The sequence below is a fragment of the Bufo gargarizans genome, chromosome 5 (assembly GCF_014858855.1).
Source record: "Bufo gargarizans isolate SCDJY-AF-19 chromosome 5, ASM1485885v1, whole genome shotgun sequence".
NCBI lineage: Eukaryota > Metazoa > Chordata > Amphibia > Anura > Bufonidae > Bufo > Bufo gargarizans.
In genome coordinates this window covers 336,478,831-336,498,972 of record NC_058084.1, presented here as the reverse complement: position 1 = coordinate 336,498,972, position 20,142 = coordinate 336,478,831, and the positions used below count along the sequence as shown (strand labels likewise).

At 45.4% G+C, this 20,142-nt stretch overlaps 1 protein-coding gene across 2 annotated transcripts; it reads left to right on the top strand.

Moving 5' to 3' along the window:
* Positions 1-237: 237 nt before the first annotated feature.
* DEK (DEK proto-oncogene) lies at positions 238-17,342 on the top strand. 2 transcript variants are annotated; one of them, XM_044293707.1, is made up of 11 exons: positions 238-516; positions 1,957-2,122; positions 4,577-4,675; positions 5,466-5,575; positions 7,318-7,412; positions 7,504-7,624; positions 10,223-10,441; positions 13,500-13,632; positions 16,315-16,478; positions 16,628-16,696; positions 17,134-17,342. In XM_044293707.1, the coding sequence occupies exons 2-11, from the start codon at positions 1,963-1,965 to the stop codon at positions 17,143-17,145; spliced, it is 1,182 nt and encodes a 393-aa protein (XP_044149642.1). In that variant the 5' UTR covers positions 238-516; positions 1,957-1,962; the 3' UTR covers positions 17,146-17,342. The 2 variants fall into 2 exon arrangements, with proteins under 2 accessions (XP_044149642.1, XP_044149641.1); XM_044293706.1 differs by having other exon boundaries at positions 240-483.
* Positions 17,343-20,142: the final 2,800 nt, after the last annotated feature.

Here is a 20,142-nt window from a genome sequence, read left to right as displayed (position 1 = left end):
TCCGTTCACTAATACACTTTTAAGAGTAATAACTGAGAAACTTCTTCACAAGACCGAGTCTCTCCAGAACTGCTACACTGGACAGAGGCCATTAGGGCAGCAGCCGGGTCTCCTCAGCACGTCACTGCCGCCATTGCACGGAGCCTGGCTCTTCCTCATGTCACACAGGCTTACATAAGGCTGCTGTGACATCAGTGGTGTCCCCTTCCGGAGTTGCGGCTCCCTCCGCCCAGTCCCAGGCGGCCCTGCTCCCGCTCCTCCTCTCCTCTTGTGGTTGGTCGTCGCTTTCCCGCTTCGCTCTTACACCGCCATTTTAAATAAAAAATAAATAAGGTCGGCGCCGTCCAGCAGTTCTCCCGCGGGCACCGCGTCTGGACTCGGTTTACCGGAGCCGCACGTAGCTCGGGCTTAAGCCTCAGGACTGGCGGGATATTCCAGGGGTGTGTGGTCATCTTCGCGCTGCGCCGTCGGCCCGAGCACAGGGTGAGTGCCCGGGACATTGGTGCCGCCAGTACGGTGCGTACGGTAATGCCCCTGTGCCCCAGGCGGGTATAGACTCACATAGATAGATATATATTACATGTATTATCATCTCCCCGAAGGAACCGAGTGATGATAATGAAATTAGGAGGAGAGAGCAAAGTCCCTGTGGTAATGACAGCCTCCTGAGGCGGGAAGTGCCAGCCTGTCTCCGGCTGCACCTGCTGCTGACAGCTCCTCCACCCACAGGCACCCCGTGCCATGTATGTGGGCACCCCGAGTCTTTACATATCTATCTATCTGGGCGCATATATATATATATATATATATATATATATATATATACCCCCCCAGCAAGGTGCCTATATATATCTCAGGGTGCCCACATACACGGCACGGGGTGCCTGTGGGGTGGAGGAGCTGTCAGCAGCAGGTGCAGCCGGAGACAGGCTGGCACTTCCCGCCTCAGGAGGCTGTCATTACCACAGGGACTTTGCTCTCTCCTCCTAATTTCATTATCATCACTCGGCTCCTTTGGGGAGATGATAATAGGTGTGTGCTCCATGGCAGCAGCTTACAGCTATACTCGCCATCCATCCCCTGCTATAATTCATACAGTGTTTATACCTAAAGTTAGGCCACTTTCACACCAGTGTTGACAATGAATGGGGACAGAACTGAAGCGTTTTCCTCCATTATTGAGACCCTATGACGCATCTCCATACAGGAAAGGAAAAACGCTGATATGAAAGTAGCCTAATTAAAGGGGCTGTCTCACCTCAGAAAATGGCATTTATCATGTAGAAAAAGGCAAGGCTCTTACTAATGTATTGTGACTGTCCATATTGCCTCCTTTGCTGGCTGGATTCGTTTTCCCATCACATTATACACTGCACGTATCCATGGTAACGACCACCCTGCAACCCAGCAGAGGTGGATGTCCTTGCACAACCCGACCAGAATTTTTCTTTTTTTCTGGGCAACTTAACCCAAAATTATGGACAAATTGGAAAACCACAATGAATGACAAAGATTATGGGGGGGGGGAGTCATTTTATCAAACTGGTGTAAAGTAGAACTAGCTAAGTTGGCTATAGCAACCAATCAGATTGAGCCGTTCAAGGAGGTGTCAAAAATGAAAGTTGGCATCTAATTGGTTGCTATGGGCAACTAAGCCAGTTCTACTTTACACCAGTTTGATAAATGACCGTATAATCCATGTCTATAGGACAGTATACAGATAAGAACTCATTACCAGTGTTTACCATGAGCTGTAAAATAATTGCCACCCTCCTCAAAATAATCAGACACAAGAAAAAAGTTTTATGGAAAAAAAAAAAGCCAAGGAGCACTGATTGCTAATTTAATCTGGTTTACGTCACGTGCGTTATTTTATAGCCAGTGTGCTCACTGCCTCCTTAGAAGTCTTGTCAGATATATGTGGAATACCGACTCGTTCTACTTTACCTTTTTCAGGTAAAAATGTCTTCAGCTGGTACATCAGACACTCTGAAGGAGGAATCCGAGACTGTGGAGCAGGCCGAAGAAGAGAACGTGAAAGATGAAACTGCAAATGGAAGCGAGGGAGGAGAAGATGATGAGGAGGAAGACGACGATGAAGAGGATGACGATGAGAAAAAAGGTCTGTAAGGCTGTCTACTTATCTGCGTCAGAGGCTCCGTTTGGGGCCCCTGTCACAGATTCTGTAAAGAGAGCTGATATACAGTAAGTCCTGCATGCAGGACTTTTTTGCCACTGTCCCAGATTCTGCACATTATAGTCCAGGGGGTCTGTTTTGGCGATGTTTGTTTGGCTCCAATATGTGCTGCGTTTGGCAATTACCTTCTGCAATGGAGTCAGGCTCGCCTCTTGTAAGATGACAGAGTAGGGCTGCAGCTAACGATTATTTGAATAATCGATTAGTTGCCGATTAATTTCTACGATTAATCGGCAAAAACGACAAAATTACAAAACAGAGAGGTTTATATGATCTTACTTGAAAAAATATGTTCAAAGGCCATATTAAAACAAATTGTGGACGACACTATTATGGGGGATCTGTGGACGACACTATTATGGGGGATCTGTGGACGACACTATTATGGGGGATCTGTGGACGACACTATTATGGGGGATCTGTGGACGACACTATTATGGGGGATCTGTGGACGACACTATTATGGGGGATCTGTGGACGACACTATTATGGGGGATCTGTGGACGGCGCAGTTATGGAGAGGGGATCTGTGGGCGGCGCAGTTATGGAGAGGGGATCTGTGGGCGGCGCAGTTATGGAGAGGGGGATCTGTGGGCGGCGCAGTTATGGAGAGGAGGATCTGTGGGCGGCGCAGTTATGGGGGATCTGTGGACGACACTATTATGGGGGATCTGTGGACGGCGCAGTTATGGAGAGGGGGATCTGTGGACGGCGCAGTTATGGAGAGGGGGATCTGTGGGCGGCGCAGTTATGGGGGATCTGTGGACGACACTATTATGGGGGATCTGTGGACGGCGCAGTTATGGAGAGGGGGATCTGTGGACGGCGCAGTTATGGAGAGGGGGATCTGTGCACTGTTATGGGCATAACAGTGCACAGATCCCCCTTCCCATAGCAGTGCCATACACAGACCATCCCTCCTCCCCAAAGCAGTGCCATACACAGACCCCCCCTCCTCCCCATAGCAGTGCTATACACAGACCCCCCTCCCCATAGCAGTGCCATAGACAGATCCTCCCCCCTCCCCATAGCAGTGCTATACACAGACCCCCCCCCCCCTCCTCCCCATAGCAGTGCTATACACAGACCCCCCTCCCCATAGCAGTGCCATAGACAGATCCTCCCCCCTCCCCATAGCAGTGCTATACACAGACCCCCCTCCCCATAGCAGTGCCATAGACAGATCCTCCCCCCTCCCCATAACAGCCCCGGCCCCGATGCTTATAAGTCGGACTAATCACGTCTGCATCTTTATTTTACCTTTTTTACAATGACGCTCCTGTAACAGCCAGGCAGAGCGGACGGCGGCGTAACGTCACTCACTCGCGTGACGCACCTGCTCCGCCCACCTCATGAATGAAGGAGGCGGAGCAGGCGTGTCACGTGAGTGAGTGACGTTACGCCGCCGTCCGCTCTGCCTGGCTGTTACAGGAGCGTCATTGTAAAAAGGTAAAATAAAGATGCAGCGCCCGCCCGCATAGCAACGAATCAGCGATTATTTGATAACTGGATTCGTCAACGAATCCAGTTATCGAATATAATCGATTACATTGATTAATCGTTGCAGCCCTATGACACAGTGTCAAGCGTGAGCTGGAATGGAATATACTGGCGATGGAAATGAGAGTCCTCCGTCATTGGAAATCGGGGTCGGACAAAGACTGGTCTGTTCATGGCAACTAGAAAATCTGTACGTGAAAAATGCAGTGCATCCGCACTTGCTTTCGGATGCAATGCGTTTTTCGCTGAAGCCCCATTCACTTCTACGGGGGCAGAGCTGCTTGAAAAAACGCAGAATATAGAACATGCTGCGTTTTTTACACAACGCAGAACTGATGAGTGAAAAACAACGCTCATGTGCACAGACCCATTGAAATGAATGGGTCAGGATTCGGTGCGGGTGCGATGCGTTCATGTCACGCATTGCACCCGCGTGGAAAACTTGCTCGTGTGAAAGGGGCCTAATGCGGACACATATGAACATGGGACCAACACAGATTCCATCGTTGCCAAGCACACGTGTAACGGGTCAGCCAGTGTCATAGGGACAAAACTGCTGACAGATGCCGTTTAAGCTTGTGAACCTGTAATGTCCATGGCACATAAACATGGCAATGTGCAGGTCACAAGGAAATGCATTTAATGGAATCTGTTACCATGACGGCCAAACAGCCATATACTTTAATGGATCATCTGTACAAAAGACACAGAAGTACAGGCGCTGGTCTAATCTGTCATGGAGGTTACTGCGGGCAGACACCGCCAGATCTTTGTACATTTATATGTCTGTCTTGGTCAATATCCACTTTTATTTGATTATGATGTTTGTTTCTTCTAAAGTATCTTAAGAAATATTATGTTTACTTTTATGTTACTCAGAAAAGAGCCTTATTGTAGAGGGGAAAAGGGAAAAGAAGAAGGTGGAGAGATTGTGCCTCGAGATGTCCGTTGTGAAAAAAGAACCGGTCTTAACTGAAGGTAATGACTTGACTTCCGCTGCTTGGCTCATACAGGGGTGGGCAACCTGCGGCACTCCAGCTGGTCTCAGAACTCTCGTAGCAAAAAGTGGAGCATGCTGGGAATTGTAGTTGCACAACAGCTGGAGTTCTGCATGTTTCCCGCCAATGGCCGCTAGTTACATATCTTGTTGTAATCTGTCTTGTTCAGTTGTGTCCCTGAGCATGTAAAGCAGGGATGCTCAACCTGTGGACCTCCATCTGTTGTAAAACTACAACTCCCAGCATGCCCAGACAGCCTACAGCAGGGCATGGTGGGAGTTGTAGTTTTACAACAGATGGAGGGCCACAGGTTGAGCATCCCTGATGTAAAGTAGGATCTGCAAAGTGCTCATATCCAGTAGGACGACACACCGCCTTTCTGCCATCAACCTGTGCACCAGGGAACAAGCATATTGTTTCAACCAAGCTGCGCTCCTTTTTGGGCCCAGCCCCCAGTGGGAAGGAAGATAGGGGCTGGCCAAAGAAATGAATAAAGCTTTGGTGCATCAAGAGCAATTGTGACGCCCTCATTGCACCAAAGGCCTAATTTACATGTTAAGAAAGTGTGAACTTAAAAATGGAGTCTCAGATCAACAAAAGAAAAACTGCCTGTAATCGGGTGACCCCCTTCCCCAGCTATGTGTCTGGGCAGACAGCTGGACCGTGGATAGTGCTGCATCAGCAATTTGTTGGACAGAAGGGTTTTCATTCTTATACATTACTTTTTTTTTTTTTTTTTTTTTTTTTTTTTTTTTTTTTTTTTTTTTTAGGAAAGGGGGAAAAACTGTGTGATATTGAAAGAGTACAGTACTTTTTAAAGAAAAAGAAATGTGAACAATTGAGGCTGTTACATCGACTGCTGTTCAGTCGTCCGGGCACAGTAAGTGTGATCTTCTTCTACTTCAGCAAATTGGCTAGACTGTCTTGCTTAATATTTACTTTCTACTTTCACTGAAAGATTTGCAAAATTTAGCTTGTTTAACTCCTTAATGACCACCTACAGTATATTAAAAAAGGGTGGTGCAAGTCCCCAGTCTACAGCAACTTCTTTTGGCGTTGCTGCAGATCGGGGAGGTTAAATGGCTGTTGGAGCGCTCCGGTTACTAACAGCCTGTGTTCCTAGCGCGGTCTCCTGCCTGAAGATCCGACCTCGGCTGTTAATCATGCCGCATTTCTTACTGCGGTATGATCAAAGAGGAACCTTCCCTTCCTGCAATCGGGTCAGTGGGTTTCCTAGTGACCTGATCATAGTTGTGGGAGCGATACTGCTGTTAGGGCACATTAGTGTTATCCTATGTTGTATTGACACAGTATAATGTGGTAGCATCCAGGAGTATGCCTAATAAAGTTATAAAACAGTAATCCCATAATGCCATTTAAAAATGTTAGAAATAATGTAATAAGAAAAAAAAGACACTCTAAGCCCCCCCCCCCCCCCCCAAAAAAAATAATTAAAATGTATTTTACAGTAAATGTGCACACATTAAATAAAAAAATGAACACTGGGTATTCATGCAACTGTATGATCCTGAAGAGTTTATCCAATATTATAAACAGCCCCCCCATCCCATGTGCCTGGGCACTCTCAGAGGGAATATACTTGTGCCACTCCTGAACGGGGAGGAGCCTCCGTATCGTCACCCGCGATGCTAGGGAGGCTCGTCCCCGCCTGCCATTGGCTGCTCCACCCCGACACCGGATGTTTTCGTCCGTGTACAGGGAGAAGCAGCCGTGCAGGGATCAGTAGGGGAGCTGGGTAAGTATATTCCCTCTGAGGGGTCCGGCACATGGGGAGGCTGTTGTATGATATTGGATAACCCCTTTAATTATTCAGTTACTTAGTGTTAAATGTGAACAGTGTAAAAAAAAAAAGCCCAAAGAAAATGTATATGTATCTCTGAACAACACAAAAAAAATTAAAAATTCTGTGGCATAAAACAAGACCATAGACTCCTACGTGAATGCAAATATAGTTTCAGGTGCCGTAATGCAGAGAGGAAAAGTTTCTGGTCATTAAGGGTTTCATTTAACAATGCTTAAAAAAAAAAAGGTAGGTTTTATAAAGTTTTTGGGCTGAACTCTTTCTGCTCATGATGGCCCCTTTTCTAAATTTGGCGCGGTCACTCTCCCTGCCTTGTCAGGAGCCTGGCAGGATTTGCCAAATTGGGTTCTCCGAGGGAACTAGTCTCTTGTGGCCAGCGATGGGCTGAGTGGGCATATCCTGTGGGGATCTGGTTGTGTAACCCATCCTGCACCTTTATAGAAAAATGATGTTCCACTGGACAACCCCTTTTAACGGTTTGCTTTACAGTGGAAATATTATATATACCTTGTCACGTATAAGTCTTTTGAGACTGTATTCACACTCGGTAGGTTTGCATGATTGAAGTCTGCAGTTGGTCTTCCTTTATGTGGATTTATTTAGCAATGTGTGAATGGTGCTTTTTAAAAGGCTCAAAATGCAGACTTGAGGCTTTGGTTGAGCATTCTGCTATCATGAAGTACGCTAGATGTCAGTCGCAAACAAAACATAACTTGCGTCTGGAGACTTTATTGGATGCAGCAGAAGGAACCATATTGGGTATGAGGACGCTGTGGTACTTATCACTTGCTTCTTTCTAGGTGAACATGATAAAGAAAAACATTGGTCAGTTTAATGGCTTTCCGTTTGAGAAAGGCAGTGACCAGTACAAAAAGAAGGAGGACATGCTTAAGAAGTGAGTGTTCATGCTGATGTGTTTATTGTTTGGGCTTTTATTTATTTATTTTGTGTGTGTGTTCTGATTGTGTCCACAATTTTCTTCGTAGGTTTAAGAAAGATGACTTGAAAAATATCTGTGGTGTTCTTGATCTGGAAAAATCTGGTGTGAACAGCGAATTGATTTCTAGAATTATGATGTTTCTGATGGAACCAAAGTCTACAGGAAAAGTAAGACTTTCAACATTTGAGAAGTTTAAAAATCCATCAGGACTAGTGGACCTGTGATGGTGTTACTTTTCAGGGACAGAATTATTTGTATCTTGAAATACTGTCCATAGGTTTTTATTATTTTTATTATTTTTTTTTGCCATTTTACCCTGCACGTTTAGGCATCTGTATGAAATCTTCAATGACGTACATGGGACATTTTCACTATGGGTCATTAATAGATACTACAGAGATCTGACTGGAGGGAGTTTTGTTACATCCACTTTATTGCTAATTCAAACCCTGTTTGTGACTCAGTGCCATACCCGAACAATAAAGGGGCAAACTGCTGGGAGGTGGGTGTCCATCAAACATACAGTATATTGAGGGCATGTCCTCTTCATACGCCATAAATATTACAGGCTTGAAAACCACCTTTGAACCAGTAGGCATTGAGTGCTGTTGGCTGCGTCAGCCATTTTGCAGAATAGGAAATGTTGGGCAGGGCAGCTGACTGAGTGCCTTGTCTGTCTGCCAATGGCTCTCATCCAGTCTCACAGAGCATGTCCCATAAGCTTGATTTCAATGGATGCAAACAGTCCTCCAAATCAGATTACAGCACTAGCTAGTGGCTGGGGAGAGCGGTGCAAGCATATTTATTGTGGTGCTTTTAGAAGTATAGAAGGAGTATGCCCTTTTATTCTGCTCCTGCAAGTGCCTGGGGCGGAGCTTCACTGTGAAGTGCTCTCTGCATTGAGCTTCTTCACAGCTCCTCACATCTGAGTGACGGCTGTAATGTCTTCTGGTTGGATGGTACAGCTGATACTCGGAGAGTGCAGAGAGTTCTTCACAGTGAAGCCCCGCCCTGGGCACTTGCAGGAGCAGAATAAAAGTTCATAGTCGCTCCACTAAAAATGAGTTTGTGCTTCTGTCCCCAGCCACTGCTTAATGTTAGCTGTGTAGCATGGTTCAAACTGTTGAAAAAAAATCTCTGCAACATAAAAATTAAAATATTAATGCATTTCTGCTGCTTTTCATCATATCTAATCTATAAATAAGTAGAAGAGGAAAACTCTAGGTACCAGAATGTAAAATGTGTGCTTTTTCTTTAACTCTTTCAGCCCCGAAAGTTTTTGCGTATACATTTTTTTACTCTCTGCCTTTCTGGGGCCATAACATATTTTAATTTTTTTTTGCATTAGCATTGGAGTTCTATAGAGACTAATGTACAGCAGCCTCCTGTTACCGGAGGACAGGGTGTGCTGCACACACTCCGGCTCCCCCAATCCCTGCCAGGGGGAGCCGGTGCACGCTTGGAGTGTGTGCTTCCGGGTTTTAGCTTATACTGATGCTGTGTTCATGTTTAAGCAAGCGCCATACATGTACGGCGCTGATTGGTAAGGGGTTAAAACATACCTTTAAAAAAAAAAGTTATTTGTAAACTAATAACTGTGAAGGAACAGTTATGTTTGGGCTTCCTAAAGTCTCAGCCTTATTCTATATTTCAGCTGCACAGCTAAATGCATTTCACCCAGAAGCAGTGGGTCTCCCTTCTGTCAGTACTGTATGAAGTGACCTTACTTCCCACTGTTTTTCTTCTAGGGAGCTCGGAAAGCTGATAAGGAGGGAGAAATCACACTTAGGGCTCACTCACACGACCGTAGGCCGCCCTTGCTGCAGACCATGAACTTGACTGGGTCTGCAATCCATATAGTATCTTTTCCGGTGCAGAGGTACAGACCTAAGAGTCCACAGAAGCACGTCTTGGGCTACTTTCACACTGGTGTTTTGGTTTCCGTTTGTGAGATCCATTCAGGGCTCTCGCAAGCGGTTCAAACCGGATCAGTTTTGCCCTAATTCATTCTAAATGGATAAGGATCCTCTCAGAATGCATCAGTTTGCCTCCGTTCCGTCTCTATTGCGCTTTGGAGGCTGACACTAAAACGCTGCTTGCAAGCAGCGTTTTGGTGTCCGTCTGACAAAACTGAACCAAACGGATTCATTCTGACACACAATGTAAGTCAGTGGGGACGGCTCAGTTTTCTATGACACAATCTGGCACAATATAAAACTGATCCGTCCCCCGTTGACTTTCAATGGTGTTCAAGACGGATCCGTTTTGGCTATGTTAAAGATAATGGAAAACGGATCCGTTCAGAATGGATGCAGATGGTTGTATTATCTGAACGGATCTGTCTGTGCAGATCCATGACTGATCTGCCCAGACAGATCCGTTCAGATAATACAAGTGTGACTGTGAAAGTAGCCTTAGTCCACAATACGAGCACGGACGGCCTACAGTCATGTGACTGAGCCCTTACTGAAAGGCAGGAGGCTCGTGATGTGTAGAAGTAGTTCTTTAATCAGGATCTCGGCAAGCTCCGACGCGCCCCCATTTCCTGTGAACCTTCTTCTGTTACCAGGGATAGATCTTGCCTGACAACAATGGACTTAGGTGGAAGTGAGACCCCTAGTGGCTATCGCTTTGCTTGTTACACCAGTCTCTATTAAATGAAATTGTGTAAAAGTACAGTGACTAAGATTATTTTTTATTCCCCCCCCCCCCCCCCCCCTTAGAAAATGTGTTTTTGATGGAAACTATTTGTAATTCTCTTTCAGCCTTTGCCAAAATCCAAATCAAAGCCTCCGAAAGGTGGTAAAAAGGAACGTAGCAGCTCTGGATCTGCTCGAAAATCAAAGTCTCGTAAATCCAATGTAATTTTGACTGATGAGTCTAGTAGTGAGGAGGAGAAAAAGGATAAGGAGGAGTCTTCAGCTGATGAAAAAGAAAGCGAGGAGGAGGTAGAAGATGAAGAACAGGAGGATGAGGATGAAGAGGTACAAATGAGAAATGCAGTAGCACACATGATATTTTAGGAAGAGAAAATGCTAATAAGCTAGACCGCTGATTCTCTAATCCCTTCACGCAAAATCACGTACATGTACATGGGCGAATGTGGTGCCTTACTGCATCCTCGCATGTATGTGATGTGTGATCTGCCGGCATCGCTGTATGCGGTGAGTTAACCCTTTCACATGCGGCGATCAGTGCTGACCGCGGCTGACTCCATCGCCGCACAGACAGAAGGAGCGGCCACGGCGCACGTGAGTATAATGCTGCTCACTAACATACCATGGCAGCCAGGACTTAAGTAGCATCCTGGCTGCCATGGTAACCGATCGGAGCCCCAGCATTACACTGCTGGGACTCTGATTGGAACTGCTGCTGCCACCAATGATGTGGGGGAGGGGGCCCCTGCCACCAATAATCAATACTGGGGGGCCCATTTCCACCAATAATTAATACTGGGGAGTAGGCCTGCACAATATATCGCCAAAGCAATCGCAAATTGGCCGACCCAAAAATGCTGCAATTATATTACCATATTTTTCGCTTTATAAGACAAACTCCCCCCCCCCCCCAAAAGTAGGGGGGGAAAATGGCAGTGCGCCTTATAAAGCGATGGTTGACTTTTTACGTGGTTGACACGGATGTATCGCCGGCAGCTATGCTGCACAGCGCAGCTGGCGATACATCAGTTACAGTATGGGGAGGGAGGAGGGGCTGGAGGCAAGTCATTATTTTAAAGGGGTTCTGCACTTTTATTTAACTGATGATCTATCCTCTGGATAGATCATCAGCTTCTGATCGGCGGGGGTCCGACACCCGGGACCCCCGCCGATCAGCTGTTTGAGAAGGCAGTGGCGCTCCAGCAGCGCTGCGGCCTTCTCACTGTTTACCGCCGGGCTGCCCGCCCACTGACGTCACGACTTGTATCGACTAGAGTGGGCGCGGCTAAGCCCCATTCAAGTGAACAGAGCTTAGCCGCGCCCACTCTAGTTGATACAAGTCGTGACGTCAGTGGGCGGGCGGCCCGGCGGTAAATAGCGAGAAGGCAGCGGCGCTGCTAGAGCGCCGCTGCCTTCTCAAACAGCTGATCGGCGGGGGTCCCGGGTGTCGGACCCCCGCCGATCAGAAGCTGATGATCTATCCAGAGGATAGATCATCAGTTAAATGAAGGTGCAGAACCCCTTTAATGAACAAATGTTCTTTTATTTATTTTATTTATCTGTTCTGTGCAGTGCTATTAAGGCCTCTTTCACACTTGCGTTGTCCGGATCCGGCGTGTACTCCACTTGCCGGAATTACATGCCGGATCCGGAAAAACGCAAGTGTACTGAAAGCATTTGAAGACTGATCCGTCTTCAAAATGCTTTCAGTGTTACTATGGCATCCAGGACGCTATTAAAGTCCTGGTTGCCATAGTAGGAGCGGGGGAGCAGTATACTTACAGTCCGTGCGGCTCCCGGGGTGCTCCAGAGTGACGTCAGAGCGCCCCATGCGCATGGATCATGTGATCCATGCGATCACGTCATCCATGCGCCTGGGGCGCCCTGGCGTCACTCTGGAGCGCCCCGGGAGCCGCACGGATGGTAAGTATGCTGCTCCCCACTACACTTTACCATGGCTGCCAGGACTTTAGCGTCCCGGCAGCCATGGTAACCATTGAGAAAAAGCTAAACGTCGCATCCGGCAATGCGCCGAAACGACGTTTAGCTTAAGGCCGGATCCGGATCAATGCCTTTCAATGGGCATTCATTCCGGATCCGGCCTTGCGGCAAGTCTTCAGGATTTTTGGCCGGAGCAAAAAGCGCAGCATGCTGCGCTATTTGCTGCAGCCAAAAACCGTTCCGGAACGGAAGACATCCTGATGCATCCTGAAGGACGGACTGTCCATTCAGAATGCATTAGGATAATCCTGATCAGTATTCTTCCGGCATAGAGCACAGACGACGGAACTCTATGACGGAAGACAATAACGCAGATGTGGAAGAGCCCTAAGAAAATGGCAAATTTTGTACTTCTGCAGTAATGCAAATATGTTATTTAATTTTGTAAAAGATGTTTTATTTTGAAAAACACTGTGCATTTCAGTTCTTGAGTTAAGCATAACTACATTTCAGCATTATCAGTAATTTGTGTGTGCTTGTGCCTTGAAAATCCAAGCAAATAGACCTCTAGCACAATACCCTTAAAATATCGCATCGCATATCGTTATCGCAATTCCCATATCGTGCAGCCCTACTGGGGAGGGAGGGGGGTGGGTTTGAGTTACCCGGGGGGCTGAGGCTGGGGGCACATGAGAGGCTGGCTGCCATAGTCGGCTCCCTGCTGTTGTGTGCACAAAGCACAGGGCAGCAGGGAGAGTGTAAAGTCCTATTCACCCCAATAGAGCTCTATTAGGGTGAATATGACAAGGGTTCTAGCCCTTAAGGGGGGTAATAGTTATTAAATAAAGTTTTTGCTTTTTTATTTAACTATTAACCTACCCCCTTAAGGGCTAGAACCCTTGTTATATTCACCCTAATAGAGCTCTATTGGGGTGAATAGGACTTTACACTCTCCCTGCTGCTCTGTGCTTTGTGCACAAAACAGCAGGGAGCTGACCAGCCTCCCATGTGCCCCCAACTTTTTTTTGTACAGACTAACCAATCGGAGCGATCGACTGCCCAGGACCGCCCTCATTGGTACCAGGCCAGTTAGCTGAGACCCCAAGCAGCATTTTGGTGTCCACCTCCAAAGCGGAATGGAGACGGAACAGAGGCAAACTGATGCATTCTGAGCAGAGCCTTTTCCATTCACAAAGGGAGAATATAGCAGTGGTTTAGCGTCTGTTACAGTGGAAGGAAGATGGCATTGTAAAATATTCAGATAATTCTACCTTCTAGTATGTGCATGCTGGAAATCTCCTGCTGTATTTAGTAACTTACATATTAAGGTTTCTGTAGGGACTGTTTGTCTCTGAGTAGAATGCAAAAAAGGAGGGACATGTATATCCTTTCCTACACGTTGGAGCTATGTTGCATTAAATATTAGTATTTATCTGCTTTGTAGCCTCCAAAAAAAGTTGCCAAGAAGGAGAAAGCCAGACCCAAAGCGGCATCCAAGGGTAAGAAAGCTGCCAAGTCTTCAAACGTAAAAAAAGCAGACAGCAGTACTACTAAGAGTACCAGTAGTTCAAAGAAAGGTAAGTATTCATTGTTGAGATTTTGCTGAATATACTGTATGTAAATGAGTTTAAAGGGGTTGGGACTGGTTTTAAAATGATCTCCTGTCCACAGGAACAGGACCCCAGTTCTTTGCATAAGCGGAGTCCCAGCAGTCGTACACCATCTGATCAGATAGATCACCATCTGAAAGTGGAAGCTTTCATGACACCACAGTGCTATTGGCTCTACAAGTGCAGTCTCTTGTGGGATTTCACATTTATCCCTATTGATATTAAGACCCAGCCTGTTGAAGGTCCATCGGCCAAGAGGTGGCTACAGGCTGTTATATTTATAGGACAGTGTAAGGCTTAGTTCCTCTTTATTCACTTTTCTAGCTCTGACATATTCTGTAGCACTTTACAGACATTATCATCAGTGGAGCTCACAATCTAAGGAACCTAGGACCCCAGCACTGCAAGGTGCCAGGACTAACCACTAAGCCAGGCATGCTCAACCTGCTGCCCTCCAGCATGCCTGAACAACCTACAGCAGAGCATTGTGGGAGTTGTAGTTTTAGAACAGCTGGAGGGCTGCAGGTTAAGGATGCCTGCACTAAGCCACCATGCTGCTTTTTGTCAGCATATTCATTTTTCACATTTCACACTGCTTGTTTCCAGGGGTTACAGGCACCCTGAAATCCAGCAGCGATGGGCAAGTTTGCACAGTATATAGAAAAAGCACCAGCCTAGGCGTGCTCCCGGGCAAGTGGCTGTAACCCCTGGATACGGGCAGTGTATAATGTGATGGAAAAAGGAGTCCAGCCAGCAAAGGAGGCAATATGGACAATCACAATACATTAGGAAGTGCCTTGTATTAGCTTTGTCTACATGATGAATGCCATTTGCAGAAGTGAGACAACCCTTCTAAGGTGAGGGTCAGATCATTTTAATTGTTTCTTTGTTCTTAGCAGTATTTTTTAACCGTGCTGAGTTAGGCTACTTTCACACTTGCAGCAGAGTGATCCGGCAAGCAGTTCCGTCGCTGGAACTGCCTGCCGGATCCGGCAATCTGCATATAAATATACAGCATTTGTAGACTGATCCGGATGCGGATCAGTCTTATAAATGCATTGCAAGAACGGATCCACTGCGGATCTGGCATTCCAGCAACTGATCCGGAATTTTGGATGGGGATAATACCGCAGCATGCTGCGGTATTTCCTCCGTCCAAAAACTCTGTTCAGTGACTGAACTGAAGACAATCCTGATGCATCCTGAACGGATTGCTCTGCATTCAGAATGCATTAGGATAAAACTGATCAGTTCTTTTCCGGTATTGAGCCCCTAGGACGGAATTTGATGCCGGAAAAGAATAACGCTAGTGTGAAAGTACCCTTGGCTGCTCACTCTTTATGATTTACTTTTGAACATATGACATCTCAATGTGACCACCGCTCTGTGGCTGTGTTAATGATGTCATTCTTAGTCCCTTAACAGACAGGCCTGTTTGGCACTTAAAAGGGTCTTTATACACCCTACCGCTTAAGAACGAGGTTACCATATTCCCCACTTGTCATGCCTGTGCTCTGCTGCTTCATTCAACTCTATGGGACTGCTGGAGATCAGAGCAATGTACTCCATGTCCAGCAGCCCTCTAGAGTGCACATGCTTGACTGCCACTTTATTCAAATTCGCTTGCACCCAGCAGTTGGAGCACTGCCGCTCAGACACTTATCCCCTAAATACTACTTTATAGTTTATTAATTAGCTTTTTTAAATTGAACATTTTTCCCACTAGTGGACTTAAAGCAGCGATCCTTTGGTTTCAAAGCATTTTAACTTATCAGTGTACCAGTAACGGGCATTGCAAGCTGGCCTGGGTGCCTTTTTGTGAGCCAGAGGCTGCCATGGTAATTCATTAGTACAACTGCATTGCAAGGTGCTGATGGCTAAACGGGGGGAGTCCGCTTCCTCTCCAGCCAATTAGTGCACAATGTTTTTCTAGGTTAAAGGTCCTCTAACCATGGTATCTAAGTATCCTGACATATACAGCGGCGCCCAGGGATCTCACTGCACTTACTATTATCCCTGGGCGCTGCTCCGTTCTCCCGTTATGTCCTCCGGTATCCTCGCTCACTAAGTTATAGTAGGCGGAGACTGCCCTTGTTCGGCTGGGCGTCTCCTCCTCCTCCTAGGCTGTAGCGCTAGCTAATCGCAGCTCACAGCCTGGGTTTTTTTTTTTCTCCCAGGCTGTGAGCTGTGCGATGCGATTGGCCAGCGCTACAGCCTAGGAGGAGGAGATGCCCATCAGAACAAGGGCAGTCTCCGCCTACTATAACTTAGTGTGCGAAGATACTGGAAGACATAACAGGAGAATGGAGCGGCGCCCAGGGATAATAGTAAGTGCAGTGAGATCCCTGGGTGCCGCTGTATATGTCAGGATACTTGGTTCACAATATTTTTCCAGGTGAAAGGTCCTCTTTAATAGCAAGTGTTGTATCTAAGAGATTATAATGCAGAGATTGGAATGCACATGGAGTAATTTCTGGGGTTTTTTTGCAACCCATTGAAGTTAATGGTTCTGCATATGGGCCGCAAAGGAAACTGATCGGGCACTGAAAAAAAATATACAATAGGTTTTACTTGGTCTGAGTCATATGCATGATTTGCTTTCTGTGTCCTGGCAAATGTTCTGGTAAAGATTACCAAATGTATTTACAGAGAAGCCAGTTCAATCAGAGAGTGAAGATGACAGTTCGGATGATGAACCACTGATCAAAAAGGTGAATAAACCACCTACTGATGACGACCTACGTGAAACCATAAAGAAGCTTTTGGCTGAAGCAGATCTGGAAGAAGTCACAATGAAACAAATTTGCAAAAAGGTACTTGTCTGAATGAACAGCAGGGTGAAGCCTTTTCTTCCACTTCTGTTGGCTTCAATGTTTTCATTTATTTTTTGTTACTTGTGTAGCCAGCATTTGACAAGTTTGTGAATATCTAAATTCTAATTATTTAAAAAAAAAAATTTCAGGTGAATGAAAGCTATCCGAACTGTGACTTGTTCTCAAGAAAGAAGTTCATTAAAACCACAGTTAAAGAAGTACGTGTTTGCCTATTATTCACCAGCATGCTTGGCTCCTCCTATATTTTATTTTATTTTTTTCTCGCCTATAATGTGCAAGATGTTGGCAGTGATGTGACATGGGGGGGAAAGTCACAGCTTTCTGTGCTGTCTCTGGATGGATCCTCTTTCTGTGCTTGCACTGAGGGGTAAACATGTTTGTCGTAAGCGCAGAAGGGGTTCCTTCCAGGGGTAAATTATGTCACACAAAAATTAATTACGGGCTATTGGAAAGTATTTTTAGAAATTGGCCAGGCCCTTTTAAGTAAAAATACTAGCTAAAACCTCTGAAGATGGGGAAACTTTACACTTCATAGTGTGGGCAATAAATATACCTTATTGCTAAGGACGAATACAATATAGCATATATTTGTTCTAAACTTGCTCATCTTAATATTTTTTTATTTTTCCTCCAGTTAATCTCCTGATGTGGTAAATTACAATTTTATTCATGGAGAACACATGGACTGTTGGGAAATTCTTATTTGGATCACATGCTTCAAGAAATCAGACACCAGCAAAAATGTGTTGTTTTTACCACTTTGGGTACAGTGTATTTTAAGCAGACTTTGCTGTTTTGATTTGAAATGTTTGTAAATTGTTTAATTAAAACTTTTTTACCATATTTTTAATTGTTGCTTTTTTAGGTTTCCATTATGTTTCCTATGTTATTCAAAACCTTTTATTCGTGTCAGTGCTGCTTAAAAGGGAACCTGTCATGTTGAGCTGCAGACAACATGATATAGAGCAGGAGGAGCTGAGCAGATTCATATATAGTTTTATAGGAGAACCTTCAGCAAAACTTGTATTTATTTAAAGGGGCTATACAGGAAAATATATTTATGGCTTCTCCTCAAGATAGTTCATCAGTATCCGATCTGCAGGGGTTGAACGCTGCAGTCTCTTCCTAGGCCAGAGACATTGGTCACATGGCCTAGTTGCAGCTCATCCCCATTCAAGTTAATGGGGCTGAGCTGCAATACCAAGCGCTGCCACTATACGATGTATGGTGCTGTCCTTGGAAAGCTGCTGGGAGCCTGCATCGCTCACCAGAGCTCCAGTGAGAGCAGCAGCTCCCTGAAACAGCGGGGGAGACTTGGCCTCCCACTGATGTGATATGATGACCTTTCTTGAGGAGAAGTAATTTACCTTTTCCAGGATACCCCTTTAAATTCCTGCTCTTTCTGGGCTTTAAAAGGAACCTGTCATGTGGATATTTGATTATAATCTAACTAAATATATACAATCATTAACTACTAAAAAGTACCTTAGATGTATTCACTTACTGGTGTATTACACTTGCCTCATAATATACACACAAAGATGCCGCATGCTAATGAGCTGATTTAAGTCCAGCGTATATTTAATTCAGAGCTTTAGCCACTCCCCCGCCCAACTGCTGCTGATTCATATGGAAAAAAACTCATTCAGCAGCAGGTGGGCGGGGAGAGTCAGGAGCTCAGGAATATTCATGACTCGTCATTATCAGCTGGAGCTTTTCAATACAAGATGTTGGCAGATTGACTGGGTCAATTAAAGAAGGTGACCCAGCAGTTTGCTAAGCAAATCAGTCACTTATTTATGTTGCCCTTAGTTAGGACATCATAAAACTGGTGACAGGTTCCCTTTTTAAAGTCAAGGTGGTGGATCAGCGATTGAAAGCCTCTTACCGTGTATAGAGATAACTGTCAATCACTTGATAGGACCCCCTTGTTGACTTCAAGCCCAGAGCAGGAATTTAAATCAATGAAATCAGAGTTAACCTACATGCACACGAACGTTGTTTGTTTGTTTTTTGCAGAAAGGATGCAGACCCATTCATTTTAATGGGTCCGCCAAAAAATAAATAAACATAAAATGCGGACAGCACACTCATCAGTATGTCCGTTACGTAGCCCCACAAAAAAAATAGAACATGTACTATTCTTGTCCGTTTTAGGCCTTGTTGCATCCGCAAATAGTAATATATATTTTTTTTTTTTTTTTGCAGACCGCAAAGCACATACGGTCATGTGCATGTAGCCTTATACTGAATCTTTTCCCACAAAAGTATAGATCAATTTGCTCAGCAAATCCTGTTCTATAACATGCTGCCAGCAGATTACGTTGCATTTTCATGGTGACAGATTCCCTTTAAATGGGAGGCCATTTGTACAGGGATTCGTATTGTAAAACTGCACTGCATATTATTGTTGTGCTTTAAATGCTGTTGTTCAAGAAAATCAGGAGAATAAAAAAGTATAAGGCCCCTTTCACACGAGCGTGATTTCTGCGCGGGTGCAATGCGTGACGTGAACGCATAGCACCCGCACTGATTCCTGACCCATTCATTTCAATGGGTCTGTGTACATGAGCGTTGTTTTTCACACATCAGTTCTGCGCTGCGTGAAAATCGCAGCATGTTCTATATTCTGCGTTTTTCACGCAGCCCTGGCCCAATAGAAGTGAATGGGGCTGCGTGAAAAACGCATTGCATCCGCAAGCAAGTGCGGGTGCAATGCGTTTTTCACTGATGGTTGCTAAGAGATGTTGTTTGTAAACCTTCAGTTTTTTTATCACGCGCGTGAAAAACGCATCAAAACGCATTGCACCCGCGCGAAAAAAACTGAACAACTAAACGCAATCGCAGACAAAACTGACTGAACTTGCTTGCAAAATAGTGCGAGTTTCACTGAACGCACTCTGAACGCATCCGGCCCCAATCCGCAACGCCCGTGTGAAACCAGCCTAATAAAAGGCACATCGGAAATTAAAAAAAAAAGGCTGTATCCTCTGGTTTCAGCACTGAAAATCTTATTTTATTTTTGCTTGCTTTTTATATATTTAATGAATAAGGGATATTATAATTTCACTGTTAAGGTGTTAAAGGGACACTTCCAGCAAACCTTTTATTCACTTATCAACCTCTCTGTAATTACTTTTCTAAAACCTGGATAGATGGCTTTCTGGATATGAATTTTTTAGTTTGCTCCATCCTGTGTCCTCTCCTACAGACCGCAGCAGTGATGTCCCATATTCTGCTGTAGTCCATTGCATTGTCCTCAGCAGTCGCATGCTTTCCACTGCTGATGCCAGTGATTGGCTGAAGAGGAAGTTGCTGCAGCAACCAAAAGGTCACTGCTGCAATCTGGTGGAGGGACCAAATGAAAACCTCTTTAACTTCCACTCTGTCTAGAATTTTAGCACAGCAGTCTCGCTTTAAAGGGTAACAAAACCTTTGTTGAAAGAAACAAAAGGGCAGAAGCGCTGCTCAAAGCGCTATGCCCCTTCGACTTTTATCGGCCCTGCTCACCTTTTCAGGCGTGTAAAGTACGGATCCACTAAAAGTTTGTGGGATGTGTAATCCACACGCTTGTAAAGCCAAGCAGAACCAATGAAAAGCCAAAGGGGCAGAGTGCACTTTGTAACACTTCTGCCCTTCTTTT

What these genes read in the sequence shown, in the direction of transcription:
- DEK (XM_044293707.1), top strand. Translation starts at nt 1,963, where the DNA reads ATGTCTTCAGCTGGTACATCAGACACTCTGAAGGAGGAATCCGAGACT. An exon ending in AACCAAAGTCTACAGGAAAA is followed by an intron (nt 7,625 to 10,222) that starts GTAAGACTTTCA and finishes ATTCTCTTTCAG; the next exon opens with CCTTTGCCAAAATCCAAATC. An exon ending in TGAAACAAATTTGCAAAAAG is followed by an intron (nt 16,479 to 16,627) that starts GTACTTGTCTGA and finishes AAAAAATTTCAG; the next exon opens with GTGAATGAAAGCTATCCGAA.